The 21,653-nt window shown below is 40.3% G+C and overlaps 2 protein-coding genes across 9 annotated transcripts; one reads left to right on the top strand and one right to left on the bottom strand.

The window, feature by feature from the left end:
- Positions 1 to 895: 895 nt before the first annotated feature.
- LOC101163582 (dual specificity protein phosphatase CDC14A) lies at positions 896 to 13,466 on the top strand. Of its 7 annotated transcripts, XM_023958324.1 has the most exons (17): positions 1,615 to 1,916; positions 2,038 to 2,128; positions 2,254 to 2,344; positions 2,851 to 2,926; positions 3,786 to 3,878; positions 3,979 to 4,055; positions 4,207 to 4,273; positions 4,351 to 4,501; positions 4,572 to 4,802; positions 4,885 to 5,023; positions 5,428 to 5,593; positions 5,659 to 5,756; positions 10,991 to 11,038; positions 11,109 to 11,225; positions 11,434 to 11,584; positions 12,629 to 12,694; positions 12,786 to 13,466. In XM_023958324.1, the coding sequence occupies exons 2-16, from the start codon at positions 2,083 to 2,085 to the stop codon at positions 12,650 to 12,652; spliced, it is 1,575 nt and encodes a 524-aa protein (XP_023814092.1). In that variant the 5' UTR covers positions 1,615 to 1,916; positions 2,038 to 2,082; the 3' UTR covers positions 12,653 to 12,694; positions 12,786 to 13,466. The 7 variants fall into 7 exon arrangements, 6 of the variants coding, with proteins under 6 accessions (XP_023814090.1, XP_023814093.1, XP_023814095.1 ...); XM_023958322.1 differs by lacking the exons at positions 1,615 to 1,916; positions 2,038 to 2,128 and adding an exon at positions 897 to 1,189; XM_023958323.1 differs by having other exon boundaries at positions 1,615 to 2,128.
- A 210-nt stretch (positions 13,467 to 13,676) lies between these two features.
- On the bottom strand, positions 13,677 to 21,396 carry LOC101163333 (intracellular hyaluronan-binding protein 4). Of its 2 annotated transcripts, none has more exons than XM_023958329.1 (9): positions 21,288 to 21,396; positions 20,968 to 21,199; positions 19,470 to 19,608; positions 18,959 to 19,096; positions 18,806 to 18,877; positions 16,400 to 16,480; positions 15,978 to 16,149; positions 15,537 to 15,716; positions 13,677 to 13,803 (listed from the first exon to the last, which is right to left on the bottom strand). In XM_023958329.1, exons 2-9 carry the CDS (start codon positions 21,191 to 21,193, stop codon positions 13,738 to 13,740), a joined length of 1,074 nt encoding a protein of 357 aa, XP_023814097.1. In that variant the 5' UTR covers positions 21,194 to 21,199; positions 21,288 to 21,396; the 3' UTR covers positions 13,677 to 13,737. The 2 variants fall into 2 exon arrangements, with proteins under 2 accessions (XP_023814097.1, XP_023814096.1); XM_023958328.1 differs by having other exon boundaries at positions 20,968 to 21,202; positions 21,288 to 21,394.
- Between the last annotated feature and the right edge of the window lie 257 nt (positions 21,397 to 21,653).

Genomic DNA, 21,653 nt, shown 5'->3' with positions numbered 1-21,653 from the left:
CATAATCATGTGTCTTTGTTTTGTGCTTGGACATTTTTGTTTGTACGTATGTGGTTGATTAAATGTTACCTGGTGTCTTGATTTATTCAGTTCCACCTCATTTAAGTTCCATTTATTGTGTAAACGTTTTGGGAAACACTTATAAGACAAAAATCCATTTTGACTTTCTTATTCTTAAAAGAAAATGTCCAAAACTATTTATGTAATCTCATTACACTGAAACAGAAAAATGTGGTCTATAACTGAGCACACAGTTAAAAATGGTAAATTTAGCTCTCTTTTTAAAAATCAAGGGAGAGTAGTTTCAACTGGAAATTACTATTTCATTTTGCAAGGGAAAAACAAATGTATATTGAAAATCTAATTGAGTGGCAGATGAGAACAGTACTGTGGACTGCCATTACAAATGAAAGGATAAAAATTATGTTTAGAAGGGTTAAAAATTTCATTTAAAAACGTTGCCTTTGTTATTTTTGCAATGCTTAAAGAAGCATATATGGAGGATTATTTAATTTTGTCAATAATGATACTTATATTAACTCAAGCAGAGGGACAAAGCTACAGGGGGCATCTGGAGGAGCCCCCCCTGCACGGGATTAAGCATTCTCCTAATACCTTTTTGATCTTCAAAACATTTAGGTTTTTTTTCTTTTTGTTTTGTTTATTCATAAAACCATTTAAACTATTGCTCAAATGTAATAGAAAACACACACATAAAAACACTCGGCCTTTATTGTGGTGGTACTATAATACGTTAATCCCCAGTTTCTGTTTCTTTTTCACAGGCAAACTATTTTTATTTAGCACCATGAACTAATGTTTTGTGTACATTTTTTTTACTGAACATTTAATTTAAAGTGGTCACTGGACATCTAATCCTGAGACGTCACAGGCTCGAAGACGTCACCACCGCCACAGGGGCTGACAGGCAGCAAACCTCGGTTGACACAAACGCTGCACGCGCGCGTGGAAGGGCGCTCGAGCTGAGACATGACAAAATAACAGCAGCAAAAGGCGGACACGCCGCAGAGAGCTGTTAAAGCTGCGCAGGAATGCCCATCCTGCATCCCTGAGGAGAAAATGAAGCGCAAAGGCGAGAGGCGGCGAGCCGAGTCCAGGAAAAAGCGCTGTGCGGCTCACAGCAGCCCAGGGGCGGAGCCAAACTCGGATATTTACATTGAGATAACAGGTAAGAGGGTCTGCGCTACGAACCCAGTCAACTTTCAACATACTTAGCGACATGTTTACACGCAAGACACTCTCAAAGTCTTCGGGGTTTCTCCGCTTTTGCTCCAATATGGCGACAGGGTATGTCCCTTTAAGGGTTAAGGTCGTAGTACCTTTGCTCTCTGCACAGAATTCCAATTAAAACAGAAATAAGTGGCCCTTTCTTCAGCGCAACCAAGCAACGAGATCATTGTTGTTCATTGATGAGCCCTTCTTTTAAACATAAACAAACATTTGGGGTCAATTTAATGTATAGAGACATGCAGTGGTGCATTAATTAATGTTACTGTCAGCCTCCGAGATGTTGTTGTTAGTCTTTATTTCGTTGTTGCTCGTTCATCCTCTATTAGCTCAAGTCTGGGGGAAAAAAAAAAAAAAAAAAAAAGGGAGTTCTACGTTCAATCTGATTGGCTGACGGCTCGTCCTAGCTACCACTTGGCAACCATCCCGGGGCCTATGATATGCCTTATGTAGAGAACTTTAAACTAAAATGGGCGGGGTGTCGTTTGACTGACAGGTCACTTCTCCAATCGCCAAGCGATATGTTGCTGTCACAGCGAATGGTGTCCCGCTGCACAAAAGGGGAGGGGTCAAATGTGGGATCGCTTTAAAGACATTGCGCACTTGAAACTCCCCTTTCTTCCTCGTCTACTGTCTTTTTCTTCCCCGAAAACAAAGTCAAGAGCAAGGTATATTCTCTCAAACTTCACATTTTTAGCAAACTACTTATATACTATAAAGACTAAACTTTTCGTGCAAAAGTGACGTAGAATGCTCAAGTTTCCGTGAAAAAAAATCCTCCTCCTCCAGGATATTGTTGTAGAAAACATTTTCTTGTTCGAAAGTGCTCTCAACATGACTTCTGACGATGTTTTATCGCGATGTATCGAGTTCAAAAAGGGTAAGTCCACCTTAAACCGTTGCAGACTAAGAAAAAAACGTGTTGCAAAGAGCCCGTCAAAGCATATTAATAAACAAAGTGTCTTAATTTTGTCTCTCCCGGACCCCGTCCACCTCCACCCACAGATCAACTGTACTTTGCCATGCTTCAGCAAAAGATGAAAAGCACAAGTGACCGACACTGTTTCTGCATTGATGAAGAGCTTGCATATGAGAAGTGAGTGGTGAATCCCATGCTGCCTGTGCAGGATTTTTATCAACCTTTGTTTGTCTTTTTCGATTGTCTCACCATATGATTTAAATAAAGTTTTCATCTCATTGAAAATCCTAAATATGTAGCAACTAGTACTGTTGAGTTTTTTTTTTACATTTCATTTAGCATTAGCAAAGTGTAAAGTAATTACAAAGTTAGTTACAGTTACTATTACAAGTTTGTAATAAAGTGCACAGTTACATCAGTGGTTTTCTATTTGTATGGCCTCTAGAGAGGTCAAGGGTGACCTTTCAGAACTACGCTTCAGTGGTTTAGAAAAAAACTTTGCCTCCTCAGCGTTTCTCATGTTCCAATTGACCCGCTGTGTTCAAATATAGCTTTTACTCCTGTCAGAGATTTCTCTGCGTCAGTCTGAGGTAGCTTATTCTTTGTAGTGAAACCTCCCCAGAGATGATCGCAGGCTGCACAAACAGTCATTCTTTCTCCCTCTGTCTTTATCCCCTCCTCAGCTTCTATGCAGACTTTGGCCCCCTTAACCTGGCCATGTTTTATCGCTTCTGCTGCAAGCTGACAAAGAAGCTCAAGGTAACGTACACATTTTTTCCTCAATGTGCTTCCTGCTGGAAAACTGGAAGGAGAAACATTTAATAATCAGCATCTTTGTAAAGCATCTTCAGAAAGTGAAAAAAAAACCTTGTTATGAGGAAAAAATGTCTTTTATTCTGTCTTGCAAGAAAATCAAGTTTTTCAATAGTAAAGCAATCTTACTTTAAGCAAACATGTATTAGTGACTCACATTATTTTCTTAGTATAAGAATTTGTGGTTTGACCATTTTTTGTACCCCATTGGGAGATTTTTTTTGCTCATTTAAAAAACATTTTTCACAAATTTTAAGAATTCTTGACTTATTTCTAGGGACCTGTTTTGTATATTTGTTAAAGAAAGATAACAAGCATTTTTTTGACTTCATCACATTTTTTGCTTTTTTTTTTTTTTTTTTTTTAAATGCAGTTGTTGATACTAACATCCTTCTCCCTTAAGTATTTGACATATCTTTGCATGTTACATGATCCTGGTGGGTTAATGATTAGAAACCAAAAACAAATAAGATAAAATGACTGCACCTTTTTCTACAGAAGGCTTTGCACTTATCTGAGCGTAGTTTTTACACCGTCGCCTGGTGGACAGACCGCTTTATGATGCCAGACTTTATCGTTTTGAACATTTTAGGAGTGAAGTTATGTTTTTTTTATTGGAAGTACATTTCTTTTTCCCCTTTGTTCCTCCTTGGATCTTAGCAACTATTGATGAATGTGTTCAGTTTCCTGCAGCAAAAGAGGAAAAACTAATGATTAACCAAGCGCTTTCCAAACATTGCATTTTCTACGGTAAATTTGAAAAAAGCACGAGATCTAATCCTGTGACGTATGTTTTTTTTTACAGTCCATAACACTCTCAAACAAGAAGATCATCTTTTATACCTGCGGAGATCAGAAAAAACAAGCCAATGCCGCCTATTTAATTGGATCATATGCAGTAAGTTTGGATCAAAGCTGCAAATAAAAATCATACTTTTTGTGTCTTTAATATTAGGAGGATTTCAAATACCAATATTAAACGATTTTTGTCTTCATAGGTAATGTACCTGAAGATGACACCTGAGGAGGCACACAGTCTGCTGGTCTCCAGAAATTTAACATATATTCCTTTCAGGTAACAGCAGAACGTCTCAGTTATGGACTTTTTTTGTTGTGATAAGATTAATACATACATGTTACAGAATAAATTAACGTACATGTTAATTTAATCTGTTAATTGAAGATAAATAATCTCATTAGATTAACAATTTCTTTGTGTTTTGCAGAGATGCTTCATTTGGGACATGCATGTACAATCTGAACATCTTAGACTGCCTTCGGGGTGTTCACAAAGTATGGAGCTTAAGAACACTGTTGTTTTTTTTCTCTTTTAATTGTAAATCTTCTAACAACAAACGGTTCCTGTTAAGGCTCTGCAGTACGGCTGGCTGGACTTCTCCAGCTTTGACGTGGAAGAATACGAGCATTACGAGCGAGCAGAAAACGGAGACCTGAACTGGATCATTCCAGGGAAGTTCCTTGCTTTCAGTGGACCGCATCCAAAAAGCAAAATAGAGAATGGTAAGAGATCAGACGCGTCTCTGATTATTTCAACACCCCTGAAGTCACCATAGTCCCTTTTTTCCTTAAGGGTACCCTCTCCATGCTCCTGAGGCTTACATCCCATACTTCAGGAAGTATAACATCACCACCATTATCAGACTCAACAAAAAGATGTACGATGCCAGACGGTTCACAGACTCTGGCTTTGAACATCACGACATGTTCTTTGTGGACGGGAGCACCCCCAATGACTCCATAGTCAGGAAGTTCCTCAACATCTGTGAGAGTGCAGAGGGAGCCATAGCAGTCCACTGCAAGGGTAAGACTCCAGCTCCCAGCTACATTTCTGCACTCATCAACTCAAGTTTGTTGCTCGCTAAACTCGTCATCGTTGTTTTCAGCTGGTCTGGGGAGAACCGGCACCCTGATTGGCTGCTACATGATGAAACATTACTGCCTGACTGCAGCAGAGGCCATTGCCTGGATACGGATCTGCCGACCGGGTTCTATCATCGGGCCTCAGCAGAACTTCGTTGAAGAGCAAGTGTCCAGTTTGGAGAATCTCAAATATTGTTGATCATTTAAAGTTCCAGAGACTCGGGATGTTATGTCTGGGATCTCTTGACTGTGGGTTTGAGGAGGTTGAAGCTTTAACTCTTTAACATCGGAGTTGTCTCCAACGAAACCTAAATAACAAACGCTCTTTGATCGTTTACACGATCAATGTGAGCTGACTGTTTCTGACGCAGAGAAAAGTAGCTTTTGATACCAGCTTTGCATCAATATGCAACACATTACTAACATAAAGTATTGCATAGCGCCACAAGGCTGCTTTTCTTTGCAACAGAGTCCACTGGAATGACATTAATTGCGTGATTGCGAAAAGCTAAAGCTCTGGTGTTAAAGGGTTAAACAAGAGTCTTTTTTTTTTTTTTGTCCAACAGGAAGCAGAACAGCTTGTGGGCAGAAGGAGATGTTTTTCGGGAGAAAATGCTTAAGGACCGAGAGAACGAGAAGAAGGCGGTGACCAGAATTCTGTCTGGGGTGGATGAAATAACCATAAATGGGAGCAATAACAACAGGACAGCCAGGAAAGAAGAAGTGGAATCTGTAAGTCAAAAATGAATGTTGAGGTTGTCCCGTTCTATCTAATCAGCGCTCTATCTGCTTTACAGTATAATGATGAAGAGGAGAGAAACGGTTTCACTCAAGGTGATAAACTCCGCGCTCTGAAGAGCAAGAGGCAGGCCAAAGCATCGTCAGGTTCCCTGTCGTAAGTATCTGAGAGGTGGAGTCATTTCCACCCTCCTAGATCGTCATAGAAACTGAAGATTTGTCCTCTCATAATCCTTTCCCCCTTTTGTGTTACTTTGGGGAGATTGTTTTTGTCTTGGACACGCTCCTCCTCAGAATAGGTTTGTCTGAGGCTGGACTTAGAAAAGCACAGAATATCTGGAATATTGGAGGCTTCTGGTCTGTGTTCAGGCGTTTGGAGAGTTTAGCTTGTCGGTCTAATCTGTGTCAGTGTGTTATCAGTTTACAGTGTTGGTTTGGGGACCAGGCCAATCATTGAATCAATGCAAGACTTTGTAACAGTAGACCAGTGGTCTCCAACCTTTTTCGGGCCGCGGACCGCTTTAATGTCATCGACCAGTCAGTAACATTAAACGACCAGACAGTAACATTAAACGTTTAATATTTTTAAGTTTTCTGTTTCTGAAAAAACTATTTTTCAAATTAAAACTACACGGAATTTAGTTTAAAAATATCTGAAAACATTAGTAGATTTTTTTTTAAAGATGACAAAGATTCAATTAAGCAAAGTTGTTGATTTTGTAAAAGTTGTTTCTGATTTGTAAAAAATCTTCTTTTCATAGAATACCAGTATAACACTGAAAACTAATTCAAGGCTTAAAAAGACTATTCATTTTTGTTTTTACATAAATCCTGATAAATTGTGTATCTTTTTAAAACAAAGGAAGATTTTTGTGCTCAGGTTTCTTAACAGATGGCTGCCTAAGTCACCCTTGCTGAAAGAAAATTCACAAATCTGCCTTTTACAAGTTTACACAAATCAGAAGCAACTTCCAGAAATCAGCAACTTTTTGTGATTGAATCTTTATTCTCTGTAAAATGTTTGCGGCTGGCATAATTAAACTTGGACGTTGTGATGAAGATTTTCCCTCTAATGTCAAAGTGGACTCTAACAACCGGATGCTTATTTGAGCTGCATCCGGCTTTTAAGGTGGGATGAATAAATAAAACAAAATAAAAGAACTGTCTTAAAACGGGTATTTTCTAAATATAATCATTGACATAAATCCACAGTGTCTGCAACTCGATTATTTGCTTATGTGAAACATTCAAAAGTCAGTTGCCGCATATCAGGCAGAGCAGCTTCTGGCAGGCAGGAACAACGCTCTCAATGAATCCGTATTTGGAGGAAAGCTCCTGGTTTTGTCTGTAAACAGCAGCTTTATTTTTCTCTGAAGCCGAAGACCGTTATTCAGGTTCCTCACTGACACTTTTCTCCTCGAAGAAACTTTCCAAATACGTTTTATTGTTTGGTTTCTATCAGCCTTTTAGCTTTGGGCTACTAACTTAGCTGTCCAATAAGGTGCTTAAAGTCACATGACGCCTCAAGACAGACGGATGTGGTGAACAGAATCCGGTGCTTTCACAAAATAAAACTTCCCTCAGCATCGGAAAAACAAACAAACAAATGACAGAAATAATCAAAGTTGGCGTACGTATTTCTTTTTTTCTTCCTGCAGCCTGGTACCAAATGACCCGCCGACTGGTACCTGTCTGCGGCCCGGAGGTTGGGGACCATTGCATTAAGGCCCGTACACACCGGGACGAATATTCGCCAGGCGTTATTCGCCAGCGTTTTTCGCCACGGTTTTTGTGTTCACACCCAGGCGATTTTCGCTGACGATGAGCCGAGTGAACATGCAATTTCATTCCCTGACGTTAGATGGCGCTTAATGTAAACAGAAATACTCCTGTGAACAAGGTGGCGCTGCGCAACTTTAGGCTTCTTAAACTCGCTTTTCCCTCAGAAGAAGAGAGCAAGTATTTACGCGCTAGTCAGAATCATACAAAGAAAACATGAATATTTCAAGCACCAGTTGCTCCAACTGGTACTTGGTAAGGGGATATTTTGGAATGTCCGTCATTATTTCTTCGCGGCAGTGTTGACGCTACTTGGCGTCTATCTTCTTCGCTGGTATGTGTGCTCAGCAAGGCAGTTTTGTGTTTGACTGTAACTTCAGAAACTTCAGAAGCTCCAGACACGTGTGCAAAAGCGCCATTCTCATTGGTCGAATAGATTTCGACGCGACGCGTCGGAAAAAAAAAACGAACCCGAGGCGTTTTTTTTTTGACGCTTTGACGCGTGGCGTTTTTTCGCGTCGGTGTGCACACTCACATTGGTGCCCTTTGTTTAGTCACGAGGCGTTAAACGTCTGTGAAAATCGCCGGCGAAATTCGTCCCGGTGTGAACAGGCCTTTAGACTGTGTTTATCACAAAATTAGATTTCAAACGTTGGCACGAGCGTTCCGTTTTGCCCCCTAAACTCATGGAGGTTATTTCTGCGAAAAATTAGGACTATGTTTATTTTTTTATCTCATTAGCAAGAACTGCTGCTTATCTTTAACCCTTTGAATTCCCACTCTGATCATCTTTTGATTTCTTGTGAAAGCGTTCTCGGTGGTCTTTGAATTATTATTATGCTGTTTGAGCCAAGATCAAAAACCTGTGTCGTTTCCTAGGACACAGTTTCTGCAGAGCGGCAGTAGTTCATTTGAAATTCACCTCTGAGTTGTGGGAGGGGCTGTTGGTGCAGAGCTACCGCCCTCCCCTTCAAACGCCATTTTTTTTTGTCTGCTCCCGACAGTGATTTGAATCAATAGATACTCAGTAATACCATTTTTAATCTGAATTTTCTTAACATGTGTCCTCCATTATTAGAAAAAGGCCAAAAGAAGACGTTACAAACAACAAAAAGATGATTTTCATCAGAGTGAGTCTTTAAAGTTAATCAGCATCCGTGGAAGTAAATGACAGTTCCTCCTTTGGTCTGATTTCTAGATTTTAAAGGTGAGAGTTTGTTTCAGGAAGGAGTTTAGCTCTTTGACAGCCACTCACCTGGTACTGATTAAGTGGCGGTAGTCCACAACCCCCATTTGTAGTGTGAGGCGTTAGCCCGGCCGGCCTCTATCCGTGTACCCATGGTCTTTGGCTTTTGTTGTCCCATGTCAGGCCGCTGGCAGTGTTCTGCTGCAGCCTCATTGGCATGGCCTGGCCGATGTGCTGCCTGCCTTACAAAAGATAGCAGAAAGAGGCAGAGAAAGAGTGGGGGAGAGGAAAAAGGGAAAGAAAATGGGAGGTTTTGTATGATGAAGGTAAGTGAATGTCACTTTCTTTCTTGCTGAATTTCACTCCCTGTGGAAAAACGTTGCTATGCCAGTGAGTGGTACAGCTTACAGTGCAACTGATTTAAAGAGTCTTGATTTTGCCCCCACCTCCCCCTTTGTCTTTCTTTTTTCTGGATGTTTATGGTGTTATGTGAATATGCACCTGATGAATGCATTACATTCACAAGCCTTTCATTGTCTGCTTCATGACAGCGAAGAATTCTTACACCAGTAATGGCCGGAAAACAAACAGAGATCCAGACAGACTCATTTCCTTTCCTTTAGGGCAGGGGTCCCCAAATCCAGGCCTCGAGGGCCGACCTCCTGCTGGTTTTCCAGAAATCCTGCCTTGTCTGCTGCTGATTACCTGGATCAGGTGTGTTTAGCCAATAAGGAGCTTCAATGGCAGGTTGTTTGGAAAACATGTAGGACGCCGGCCCCTGAGGCATGGATTTGGACATCTTTGCTTTAGGGGCTTCAGCAACATTTGCTTCCTCATTTAGTAACCTTTTGAGATAAATCAATTACTAAGCAGAGTGAAGACTTTTTAAAGAATATTTAGTGAACCGTTTTTACATAGTTACAAACATCTGAGGGAGTAAAAAAAAAGTATTTTTTATGCATTGAAATCAGGTGTGAGTTGAGGCAGAAGGGAGATTTGCCTCCACTTTCAGGTTCCATCTCGCAGCATTGTATGCACTGCTACCTAAACCCCCTTTTTTCCAGCTGGATTTCACCATCTGGCTCCACTGTTTGTTGTGTTGCGCAACACTGAAGTGCATGTGGAATTCCAGCAGTGTTTAGAACAGTGGCTATGCTATGCAAGCCTCTCTTCCTTCATCTTTTCTGCCTTTCCATGCATGACAGCAGGCCCAGCACCCCCGGACATGCACTCATGCACGTGCCTCTGTTGGAATCTGTTTTTTATGTCTAACATGTAATTAATGTCGGGCTGGGATCATTGTCTGTTGCCTTTTGTTTTTTTTCATTGCTCTCATGACTGGATTGATGTAAGTGTAGCATGTAAGCTTTCATCCCTTTTTGGTCACTTTTTTTACAAAAAAAAAAAAATTTCTTAGTGTCAAAGTAACCGGAACTAATTTAGAATTTTTTTATTTACATTTTGTAGACTCCATATTATTACATTTAACTGTAGTTTAATTTCAGTGTTTTTAATGTAACTGATCTGAGTAAAAAGAACAGTCTTGTATTTTGAGATCAATCAGAAGTCTTTCTTCTAATCCAGTCGCAATGGAAAAGCACAACATCAGAGGCTTTGTGTCCTGCCCAGACGCCTCCTGTCTCTCCTTCCTTTTTTTTTTCTCCATTTGCTCTTGTTGTTGGATTTGTCCTCCTTTCAGATGGCTGGTAGCCATGCTGCTCTCCTCCCTGTTTAGCCTTGCCCTGTGGTGGATTGTGTATGGCTTCCCTTCTTCCATCCTGCATTTCTGTATAGACGGGTTAGGATTTCTATGAGCCCTACCACCCGTCAGCCCCCCCAAAAACCTGTCCCGCCCTTCCTTCTGGAGCTCTATCTGAAAATGCTGTAAGTGAGCCCCTGGCCTCTTTCTAATCCCCTCCCCAAGTTTTCATGAAAATCATTGCCTTTTTTTTTTTTTGCTTTTTTTTTTAAAATCATGTTTTCTATGTAAAAGAGCAAACTTAAAAACGATGAGCCTGGTTAAAAATCCTTACATGCCTTGGCTTTTTCATTGTTTTGTATGATTTTTTTCACGAGCATTCCTGTTCCCGTGTCATCTTTAAATATCACGCTTTGCTCGTTATTGCGTTGACTGGAAATCCAACTGTAAAAACTGCAGGTAAACCACATAAAATCAAAGCTTTCAAACAAAAATCTTCCTTTTTAAGTTTGTCATTTGCTACTTGGTGGCTTCTCCTGCTTCTTAACTTGGCTGCACTAATCCAACTTTGCTGCTAAATGCAATACTTTTGTGCTGCGATCAATCTGAAGCTGTTAAACTGTCAGGCTTTTTTGCCCATATCCATGCAGTCTTTCCTCCTCTGCTTCTGTTGTGCCTAACGTAAGGTAGAGTTTCCTGCTTATGTCGTGTGACTTTGTCTTTACAGGCAAGAAGAGAATAGGATGCACACCAGATCAGCATCACAGTCTCTGAGGTAAGCAGGTGAAAAATCCTCCTGTAGATGGAAAAAAAAGCCCAAAGGTTGATTTTTATCTTCTGCGCAGCAAGGTCATTATGCAGCCCAATGTTCAAGGCTGCATCAGCTCACTGACTCAGTCTGACCCCTCAGACAGCAGGAAAAGGACTAGAGCCTCACTGCCGGCTAATGGAGTAGGCAAAAGGTCAGTGTTGACGTTTGACGTTCCATTTCTTACAAGTGCTGGGATCAAATGTTTTTTTTTTTTTTTTATAGCTGGTGAAAGTCTGATTTCCTGATGTCTTTTCCAAAAAAGTCTTGTGTTTCCGTGTGTGCTGACAGCTGAAAAGCAATCAAGAGGCTATAGCCGTTCATGGATCCTCTTCAATAACGGCCTCCCTTCTCTCTGCCAGCTCCCTGGGTCACACCAGACTGGTCAGGTCCTTAGGAAACTTGCATGTCATGGCTGGCAACAGAGAAAGCGTGTGTTTTGAGCCATGTGGCAGAGACAAAGCCAGCACGGGCACCTTCATCAACTTAAACATGGCGCAGGGCCACCTGCAGGCAAGCTCCCTCAGACACTCTGAGCCATATGGAGACTTGGGCTGATCTTTTTTCCTCTGATGATGAAAAATAGAAATACCTGGGCTCCTATACTCATTAGTTATGTGAGAGAATAAGAACATTCAAATGTCTCCAAAAGAGGCACACACAAATTAAAAAAAAATAAATCAAGACACTTTCTAATTCAGGCCAGATTTGTCAATTAGTCTCATTTGAGAGAAACTGAACAACAATGTCGATCAATGCTTGAGCATCCATTTATTACATTTCCACAGAAAAAGAATTGGCCAGGATGGGGAAAAAAAGTGGAGAGAGAGAATTCTGGATAACCTAAACATGTTTGTTAAAAGAAAAAGAATAAATTAATAGAAAACAAATGTAGAAGCACTCAAATATTGAGATTTTATTCTAAAAATAAGTTAAATGGTGGTGTCTTTAAGAAATCTGAATTTCTGCTTCCCGTTGACCATAAGCCTGCTCTTTCTGCTAATAAATTAGCATTTAATATGTACATATGTGACAGCTTATTTAATTTTTAGCAGAGGAACTGCATTATAACTTTAGGAATGAAGGAAAATATATTTGGTGTAAATCTAGTCAGAACTCAAGTGCTCTCCTCTATTCCTATTATTTAAAAAGAATCTGCATCAGCAAATTAAAAATTTGTGTAGATCTCCCAAACTCAGTTACATTTAGTGTGTTAAGAAAATCCAGAAAAATGAAATGTTAAAGTTTGCTTTTGTGCCTCTTTAGGGGAAGAAAAAAAACATGAAACTAAAAGAAACTTTTAAAAATGTGCTGAATGTGGTGAAGCCCAACCAAGTTTGTGCACTCAGATATTTGACCAAAACACAGTTTGGAACCGATTTGGCATAAATGAGGAGACTGGATTCAAATCCAACGCTCTGAGGTCTGTCCTGATTCTTCCAACGGCTGCTTCTCCAAATGTCTCTTCTGGACTGAGGCTGGCAATAGTTTCTCTTGACTGCAGCTCTTGTTCCTGTCAGGCACTTTTCTAAAAGCTTGTTCTCTTTTTTGTAACAGACGCATCGTCTCCAGGCGACGTAGAGCTTGCAAGTCCTTGCCCCCAATCAGATTATCAAAACCATGGTATTCATTTTTTTTTGTATTCTGCAGTTCCTACTGCTATATTCACTTAGAAATAAAGAGTCAATCTGTGTTTTGTGTGTTTCTTTTGCAGTCACCCGCTACCTAAAGCTTGGCCTCCTTTACTTCGGTGAACCTGTGAGCAGGGAATTCTGCAAAGTCATCTCTTAAACTGTGCAACGCTGGATTTTATTTCCATTTTTAAGTTGGTGGGAATCTTAACCAACATGACGTGACACGTTACTTTACCAAGGCACTTTTTTTTTTTGATTCTGCATCATGTAATGAACTTGAGTTCTGTCGCCTGATTTAAAGCATGCAGTAGCAAATGTCAGATTTAACCAGAGCAGCATGTGAATGTGCAACTCCTTATTCTAGATCACTGTGCAGCAGCCCTTTGTCTGAAGCTTCGCCTTTGTGGACTTAGTCTTACATTGAGGAAACCAGTTTTTCCTTTGACAGGAAGCAGCTCATGTGAAGCTTTTGCTTCCCATCTGCAATGAAAACTTCAATCATGAGACTTCACTACTGGTTATCTGTACTGCTAATCAATGTCTGGCTCATCTTACTGTTCACTTGCCAAACATCAGTTTATGCTTTTTCTAAGTTTGTATATACACCTACATTTAATACTCAGTTTATATTTTGTAAATATTTTGTACTGTTAGAATCATGCCATAAAATGGTCCTGTGATTGAAGCTATATTACTTTTGTTCATAAAATGCATTTACTTCATATATAAAAAGATTTTTTAAATAAATTTACTCAAACATGTTTCACTGGTTTTTGTGTCAAGCAAACAGATTTCAAACACCGCCCTCACTGTGCAGCTGAAGAAAAATCAGAGCAGATTGCATTCAGAGTTAAATCATGACATTAGAGGATTATCTACATTTTGCATCAACTGCCCAATCAGAAGCATTAAAAGCAGACTGAGCAGGAGACACAGGCTTTTACTGCCCACAAATTCAATATGAAAAAAAGACACTTTGCAAAAGCTTTTATTGAACAGCGGATGGAGTGGAACAGAAACTTGAGTGAATTTTCATTTTCCTGACGACAGTGCTGGGAAGTCTTCTGGGTCGTCGGGATTTGGTGCCAGATCCTCCTCCTGATGAGGAAACACGGAGTTTTAAAGGCCAAATGACTACAATTTCTTTAGGAGTTGGAATGGGTGACTAATACCCAACAGTTAGTGAGGCAAATGCGTATTTGAACACCCTAGGATTATGCAAGTTCTCCCACTTTGAAATCTAGGCGGGGGTCTGACATTTCCATCTTAGGTGCATGTCCACTGCAAGAGACTATCTTAAAATAAAAATCTGGAAATCACTTTGCATGATTTTTCTTGAACTATTTGTTTTCTACTGCTGCAATTAATCATTTGAACTACAGAGAGAATCAATGTTAATATTTGATACAGTAGCCTTTGTTTGCAGTTCCACTGGTCAAACGTTTCCTGTGGTTTTCCCAGGTTTGCACACTCTGCCGGAGGGATTTTGGTCCACTCCACACAGATCACTTGGAATGGAACCACTCCTTGCTGTCCTGCCTGTGCGTGTCGGGTCATTGTCATGTTTGAAGACCCAGCCATGACCCATCTTCAATGCTCCAACTGAGGATCACAGATCCCATGAGGAGAGATCTCATATGGAGCCCCAGTCTGAGGGATATTGACAGTCATGTTTAGCTTCTTCCATTTTCTAATAATTGCTCCAACAGTGGATCTTTTTCACAAAGCTGCTTGGCAATTGCCCCGTAGTCTTTTCCAGCCCTTTGGAGGTCTACAAGTTTGCCTCTGGTGTCTTTGGACAGCTCTTTGGTCTTTGCCATGTTAGTAGTTGAAGTCTGATTGCTTGGGGTGGACAGCCGTCATTATGCAGCTAACCACCTCAAACAGGTGCTTCTACTTTAGGATAATAGGTGGAATGGAGGTGGACCTTTTAAAGGCGGACTTACAGGTCTTTGAGGGTCAGAATTCTAGCTAATAGACCGGTGTTTAAATCCTTATTTGCAGCAGTCGCATATACAGTGGACATGCACCTAAGATGAATATGCAAACCCTCTATGATTTTGATGTGGGAGAACTTGCAAGAAAAAAAAAGAAAAAACTCAGGGTGTTCAAATACTTATCTGCCTCCCTGAAAGTTTGCAAAAATAAATAAAATTTCAGTAGCAACAAAATGCCTTTAATGCAGTTATGCAGGAACAAGTTGCCACAGTAAAAGAAAATATCCATTAACATTTTTAAGTTAAACTATTAAAATAATTTGAAACATGTTAATTTGTATTAAAAAAAAATATTTACACTCAAATTTAAGTTGCATGTTTTGTAAGCTTCCAAAACAAATTTAGAAGATAAATAAACAAACTGGGCCCCAAAAAAGTCCACCATGAACTACTTTTAATTCTTTTTAGGATAGAATATGATTTCTTTTTTTTTTAATCTGCATTGATTTTCTACAGTTTGTCTTGAGCTGGACTGTAGTGATTTTGGGGTTTTTCATTAAACTAAAGTTTTTTTAGCTTTTCTGATATGAACTGGGTTGTTAATATGAGAATAGCAAAAAACTAAAAATAAATTTAAAAATTTGTTCAGCTTACTATAATGTTATTTTGCTATACTTTAAAGTTAGAAATAAATTGAACAAGTTTCAAATAAAAAATATCTTTAAGACCTAAAATAACAAAACGCTGTGAATTGGTTTCGTTCAATGTACGAGCTGCAGAATCTTTGGCAAAAAAAGGACAGGAAGCTTTTCAAATAAAGAAATCTGGACCATTTAAGAGTCAAAAGAAGTCAACTTACCGTAGAAACATTTGCAGATGTGTTTTTGTACGTACCTGTTCTAGCAGAGGTTTGGCCATCTCGGGGCGAGTCGTTTGACCACCTCTTGCTCCTCTGCCTCGACCTCCACGGCTGGGACGTCCTAGACTCCCAAAGTTGATGTCCAAGAGGGAAGTGATGTCATTCACAGACCTGCGGAGGAAGTTCCCTTCATCCTCTATGGTTTCCCTCAGGTTCTAAATATATAAAGGAAACGCAAAAATGTAAAAAAAACAAATCCGATTTCTAATAATAAAATTAAAATGAGATTAATATGTTTCTAATTTAGGAGAATTTCTAGTTCAAGACCATACAAACATGATCTTAATTTCAGACTGAAAATAAGTCTCCATTTTGATGCTCAGATGGAGTCTGAGGAGGTCGTCTCGACTGTAACCACACTGAGCCGAGCTCCTGTGAACAGCTGTTCTCATTAAATGACCAAAGCGTTTTCTTGCCTCCGGATTCTTGGACTGGTGGATAACCTTAGCTTTGGATGGAATCTTGTCAACCGCTTTGCGGATATTAAACTCTGCTTTGGGACGATTCATCTCCTGCATGGCTTTCCATTCATCCAGGGTCATCTCCATGGCAACTTGGACCACCATCTCTTTGTCCTCCTCTGTTTCCCTATCAGAATTGATGACAAACTCCAACAGTCAGTTGGTGTTGTCTGAATTCTTCAGATGTTTGCATTTGCCTAAACAATGATAAACACTTCAGACAAAGCTTTGGTGTTAAATTGAAACAGGAGGAGGCTTTAAATTGCATAAAATTTCTTAATTTGGCAATGAAGACAAAAATGCAATTGGTTCAGTTTATTGTACACAACTAAAAGTTAAAGCAAATGTTCATTTGTTGGATTCATGCATTAACTTACAAACTGAGGTTCTCCTCCTCCAGAGAGGTTTGGGGATCCTCGGATTTCCTGGCAGCTTCAGGCGTCACCTCCATCAGTTCACTTTAACAAACAGCATCGAAGTTTATACTTTAGTCTGATGATGATAAACTGCATAAATACATACTTACCATCCCTTTAACTAGACAAACTAATATTTTTGTGTCAAAGGATTAGTTTCCAATTGAGAACATGTGAAAACAAAACACAGCGTTCACAAACATGATATGAACACAGAGGGAAGGAGTCAAGAGGACAGCACAGCTCTGCACAGAGTTTGAACACTAGACCCGTCTGTTAAAAACTCCCAGAGCCATCTTATGTCCTGCCAAAATGATACGATAAAAATATATAGTTAGTTTTATGAGCCTAAGCCATCTTTTATTTTAAAGAGTATTTTACTCTAAAAATATGGCAGATTTTCTTGGTTACATTTCTGTCACTTTGGTGCCAAAATCAGTCCAGCGGTGAGTTTAACAGAGTAGGAAGGAAAAAATAAACAATTTTTCATGCACCAGATACCCAGCTTCCAGCTGTTTGATGATTCTCGCACACCCCCGGTTTCCCCGCCCACCTGTGTTTGACGTTTTTCACTGAATCTTTCCTAAAGGGGTTGGACGTGGCGTTTCAGTTAGATTTGTGGAATTATTTTATAGTTTTAATAGTGTTTTATGATTTTTGTCCCCTCTGGTCCTGTCAGTTTCCGCTTGATCTAAAAAAATACAATTCCATTTCAAACTGACTACTTAAAATTAATCATTTTATGTTTTGTAGGGTAAATGTCACATTTGTTTAGCAGAACTGTCAAACTTGAAAGCACCTCTAAATGCTGGGGCATTATAGAGCGAGACATGGGAAGGAGGATCTACAATGACAAATATTGAGTTCACAGTAGTTTATATATCAGTGGAGTTTCTCAACTTGGTTGCCTGCAATTCGGAAGAATGAAAAACAAATGTTCCAACACCACATGGATGCTAGAGCAGAGTCCCCAAAATTTCTCTTGAGGGCCACAATAAGTCTTTTCCTTTAAAAATTTAAACTTCTTTTATCGTTCTTCTATTGTAAAGCCCTATAATAAAGTTTTATTGATTCATGATCCTTTTAATAAAATAAATAACACTATTTATGAAATTAAAAAATGACCAAATAACTGATTTTCAAAGACAAAATGAAAATGTCAGAAATAAATACACTGATACATTAAAAAGAAAAAGGAAATAGTAGATCCTCTCCCGTCATTTTCCCGCTGACACTTTGAGGGCTGCAGCTCCTCACGTCTCAGTTTGCGCTAAAACTAGGCAGCTGAGCTGCGTCCTGCACGTCTGTTTCTCATCCAGTAAAAAGAAAATGTCTTCTGCTGCAGCCAAGCAAATATTACGTAAATATTACGTTTATTTCAGTAAAACTACTCACTGTTCACTTTATACATTTTTCTCAGACAGACATGAACATTTTCACCCTTTTCTCTTGTTTAAATTCTCAAACTTCAAACCTTCATAGAAATTGAGTCCAGGATCTTAGAATAAAAACAAAGATCTGATTGCGATCACAGATTTCTGTGGATCTGAAGAGCTCTGCGTTTCTGTACAGGAGACACGGCACAGAGGAAAGTGTGTGACAAGGTCTCCAGCCAATCAAGACACAGAACAGGGTGCACTGTTGAAAAAAAGGAAGCATAATCGCTTTAAAAGAATGAGCTAAAACAGGAAAGATGAACCATGACATAGAAAGGGAATACAGTCTTCTGTTCTATTTGACGGGGATTTTAGAGGGTTTTCATGATCGAGCACAGACTGCAAAATGGTGGAATAAAATGTCACGTTCAAAACGCTTCTTGATCGTGTGGCCAGATTTAATAAAAAATAAAAAACAAAAACATGGGTCTCTGATATCGTTCAGTGGGCCGGACCAAACATGGAGGCAGGCCGAATCCGGCCCGCAGTTTGCCCAGAACCTGATTTAAACTAAGATCTAATATTTACCTTTGGAATGTTTTGCTCTTTTAAAACACAAGTATGCTTTTATGCTTTTAAATGTTTTCATCTGTTAGAAAAGTTGTTCATCTGCTGATCCTTTCTTTAAAAGTCCCGCTAACAGTCCTGGAGCTCAGACGTCCACGGATCTACTCTTCTACGTGTACATGCATCAGAATGGAGCGGAGCAGGAAGCTTGTGGCCTGCCGCCCCCCCCGGTATTTTCTTGTCTGCTCCTGAATCACAATGATTTACATAAAAACTACTCAGAAATTCAATTTTAAGCTAAATTTCCTTTCCAAGTGTCCACCAGGAAGAAAATGCCACATGAACATGTTGAAAACACCAAAATCTCCATTTAAGTTTGAGTCTTTAAGGTACCGTGCAAAGGTCAAAGGTGAAGTTCACTTACCTGCCAGCTTCATCCACACAGCCCCAGTTCCAAGGTCCTCGACCTCCTCTCTTCCCCTCTACAGACAGACCTCTGCAACATTTCAAATTGGAACTAAAATTAACTGAATGTGTCTTCTTTTTAATGGGCTGTGGCCTGAACAGGGTAACTCACGTGCTGCTGTGCCGATCAAACTCTCTCTTGCCTCTTAAATTGAAAGTGTCAGAGCTCCTCGTGAGTCCTCCCCTCGCTCCTCTTCTCCCTCTGCTCCCCCCTCTGTCCCTGATGTCAGAGTCATCATTATGGGAGGGCCTGCAATGAGATCGATGCTCAGTATGTTCCGGTGGCAGCTACAGAGTTACACAAACCCAGCTGACTCATTCAGCATCATTTTTGTTGTTACTCATCATGTTGAAGGCAATTTTATCCAGAGACTTTAGGGGGAAAAAAGTGGGGATAAAGTAGGGTTAGGTGCCTTGCCCGAAAACATCCTTTACAGGCAAGAATAGATCCTGCAACTAACAAACCTGCAGGCAGCAACTCCATCTCCTGCAGCAAGTCCTAACAAGCAACCAAGCAGGAGCGACAGCAAAACCAGTGTTGCAGCAGGACGTTCCATTTGAAATCATTGTTCAAATTAAACAATCATCTATAAAGCTACAAAAGCTCAGGCTGAATCACATACTTCATGATGAAAGGCTGCAGTGGGTGTTCTTTATTGCCCCTCCGCGGTCCAGCAGCAGCCCTCTTTGTGCCCCTCTGGGCCTCGTCTCCACCGTCCCGGCGTTCAGGCAGAGGGGCAGGATACGCCTGCTGCTTATGCACTGAGAACACAAAGGGGAGCGGGTCATCTTCTGATTTGACTGCATGTGGATGTAACCACCACCGAGCTCCCATTCCTAAACAGACGCGTTGCCTTCTGCTGAATTAAATCTTCTCTGAAGGTTTTATCCTAATCTTTGTTTTTGTGGCTGCAGGAGGGGGGGGGGGGGGGGGGGGGGGGGGGGGGTCAGTCACAGCCGCCGTTATGTTTTTATGTGAGGATGCTTTAAATCAGGGGGGCCTGCGACCTTTCCAGTAAAAAAAAAAGAAAAGAAAGAAAAGCCATTTGGGCCTATATTTAAGGATCAAAAGTGGGAGATGCAAAGTTTAACTTTACCCTTTTAGGTTAATTTGATAGTTTCCTGTTCATTAAAGTTTTTTTTCAATAAGTATGAATTATATTTATTTTTTGGTTGAATAAAAACATTAATACAAGAGAATCAAGCATTATCTCAAAATCTAAAAATTCTTGTTCATTTTTCACAGAAGCTCGTCTGATATCCTTTAAAAATAGAAGACTTCTCGTCACAGGATCATCCCAGTGCAGCCAATGTACGAAAAAAATACTTTTAACACCACACACACAAAAAAAAATTACATTTTGTCAAACATTAGATCTACTTTGGTGAGCCATCATTTTTTGTACTTTTGCCGTTTGCCAAAACATAAACATGAATTTCTTGCTTGACATATACAAATGTATTTGTCAGCGACTGAAGCACAAGATGATATTTGCTTCAAACGCGTAAAACAGATTAATCAAACTCGGTTTTTTTTAAACCAAGTTTTTCATTGCATTTAAAATCTGTGGATTCTGAAGGGAGCAAAAACAGACTTCTTTATGTCAGCAGGGATGTCAAAACCTCTAGGGGCACCTCAGCCATAAATGTATTAACTTAACTGATATCAATTATAGCAACGCAATATTTTCTATTGCTTCTTAAATTTAAAGTGTCATATTCCTCATCAGTCCTCCCCTTCCTCCAACATCATTAGTCCTCAAAACCCTTCAGAATATTTACTTTTTTCAACTCCAGACAAAAACCTACAACATTTCAGTTTAAGTCAATGAGCCCATAAAAATGACCAACCTCAGTTGGGAATTGAGACTAAAATGATGAGAAAGTGACCATTGCTTATGGGATTTATATGATAAATATTTTTTAAAGCATAAAAATGGAAAGGTCTGGAAAAGATCCAGCAGCAGCTGGCTGACTGCGCATCCTCCTCCTCCTCCTCCTCTTCCTCCTCAGCTGAAGGCCTTTGCAGTGGGTCACTCCTGCCAGAACTCTCCAGTGTAGAAACTGGACAATGTCGTCACCCATGTGTTGCAGTGATCCCCCAGCATGCTCTGCGCTCACCTGGAACCAGGTCTTGAACATCCAACGCGGGCGGGACGCGCCTGTTCCTCTGCGTCTCCTTTTGACCTGGTTTCTTCTGCCTGTTCTTCCTCTCCTCTTCCTCCTTCCTCTTCTTTTTATCCTTCAGTGATTCCACTCGACTTAGAAGGTCGAGTGGGTCGGCCTCGTCGTCCAGAAGGTCCCCAAAGCGGTTGGCCACCGCGCACCCGAAGGCGTCCGGCAGCATGTTCACCTGCTGGACGGGAGCAAAGGTCAGGGCGGTCAGCGCGCGGAGCTGCACTCGTTTGTAACGAACATATCTCATGGAAGCAGATAAACACCGTTTTGGCGGCAAGCTGCAGGAAGAGAACACAAATGCGAAGCGGAGCGAATCTTTGTGCCACACGGCTCAAGCCGCCGCGTGCGTCGCAGACTGGTTTTAAATGGCCTTGGCCACGCCCCTAGGCTCGTTAATTGGCTCCCCCATAATCAATATCCGTTTTGCAGGCTTGGCCTTATTTTGGGGCTTTTTTTTCCTGCTTGTCTGAACTGTGTGATCCTAACCGACACAGGTCTATATTTAAAATAAAGGTCTGAGCAATAAAATTAAAAACATATACCTGTATATAAACATCCCAGAATATGTTTCAATTAGGGAACACATATAGGAGGCAAAAAAACTTATAAAGTGTATGGAGGTTACTGTG

This window comes from Oryzias latipes, chromosome 9, assembly GCF_002234675.1.
Source record: "Oryzias latipes chromosome 9, ASM223467v1".
Lineage (NCBI taxonomy): Eukaryota > Metazoa > Chordata > Actinopteri > Beloniformes > Adrianichthyidae > Oryzias > Oryzias latipes.
The sequence above is the reverse complement of the archived record's forward strand: the minus strand, read 5'-3'. Positions and strand labels throughout refer to the sequence as shown.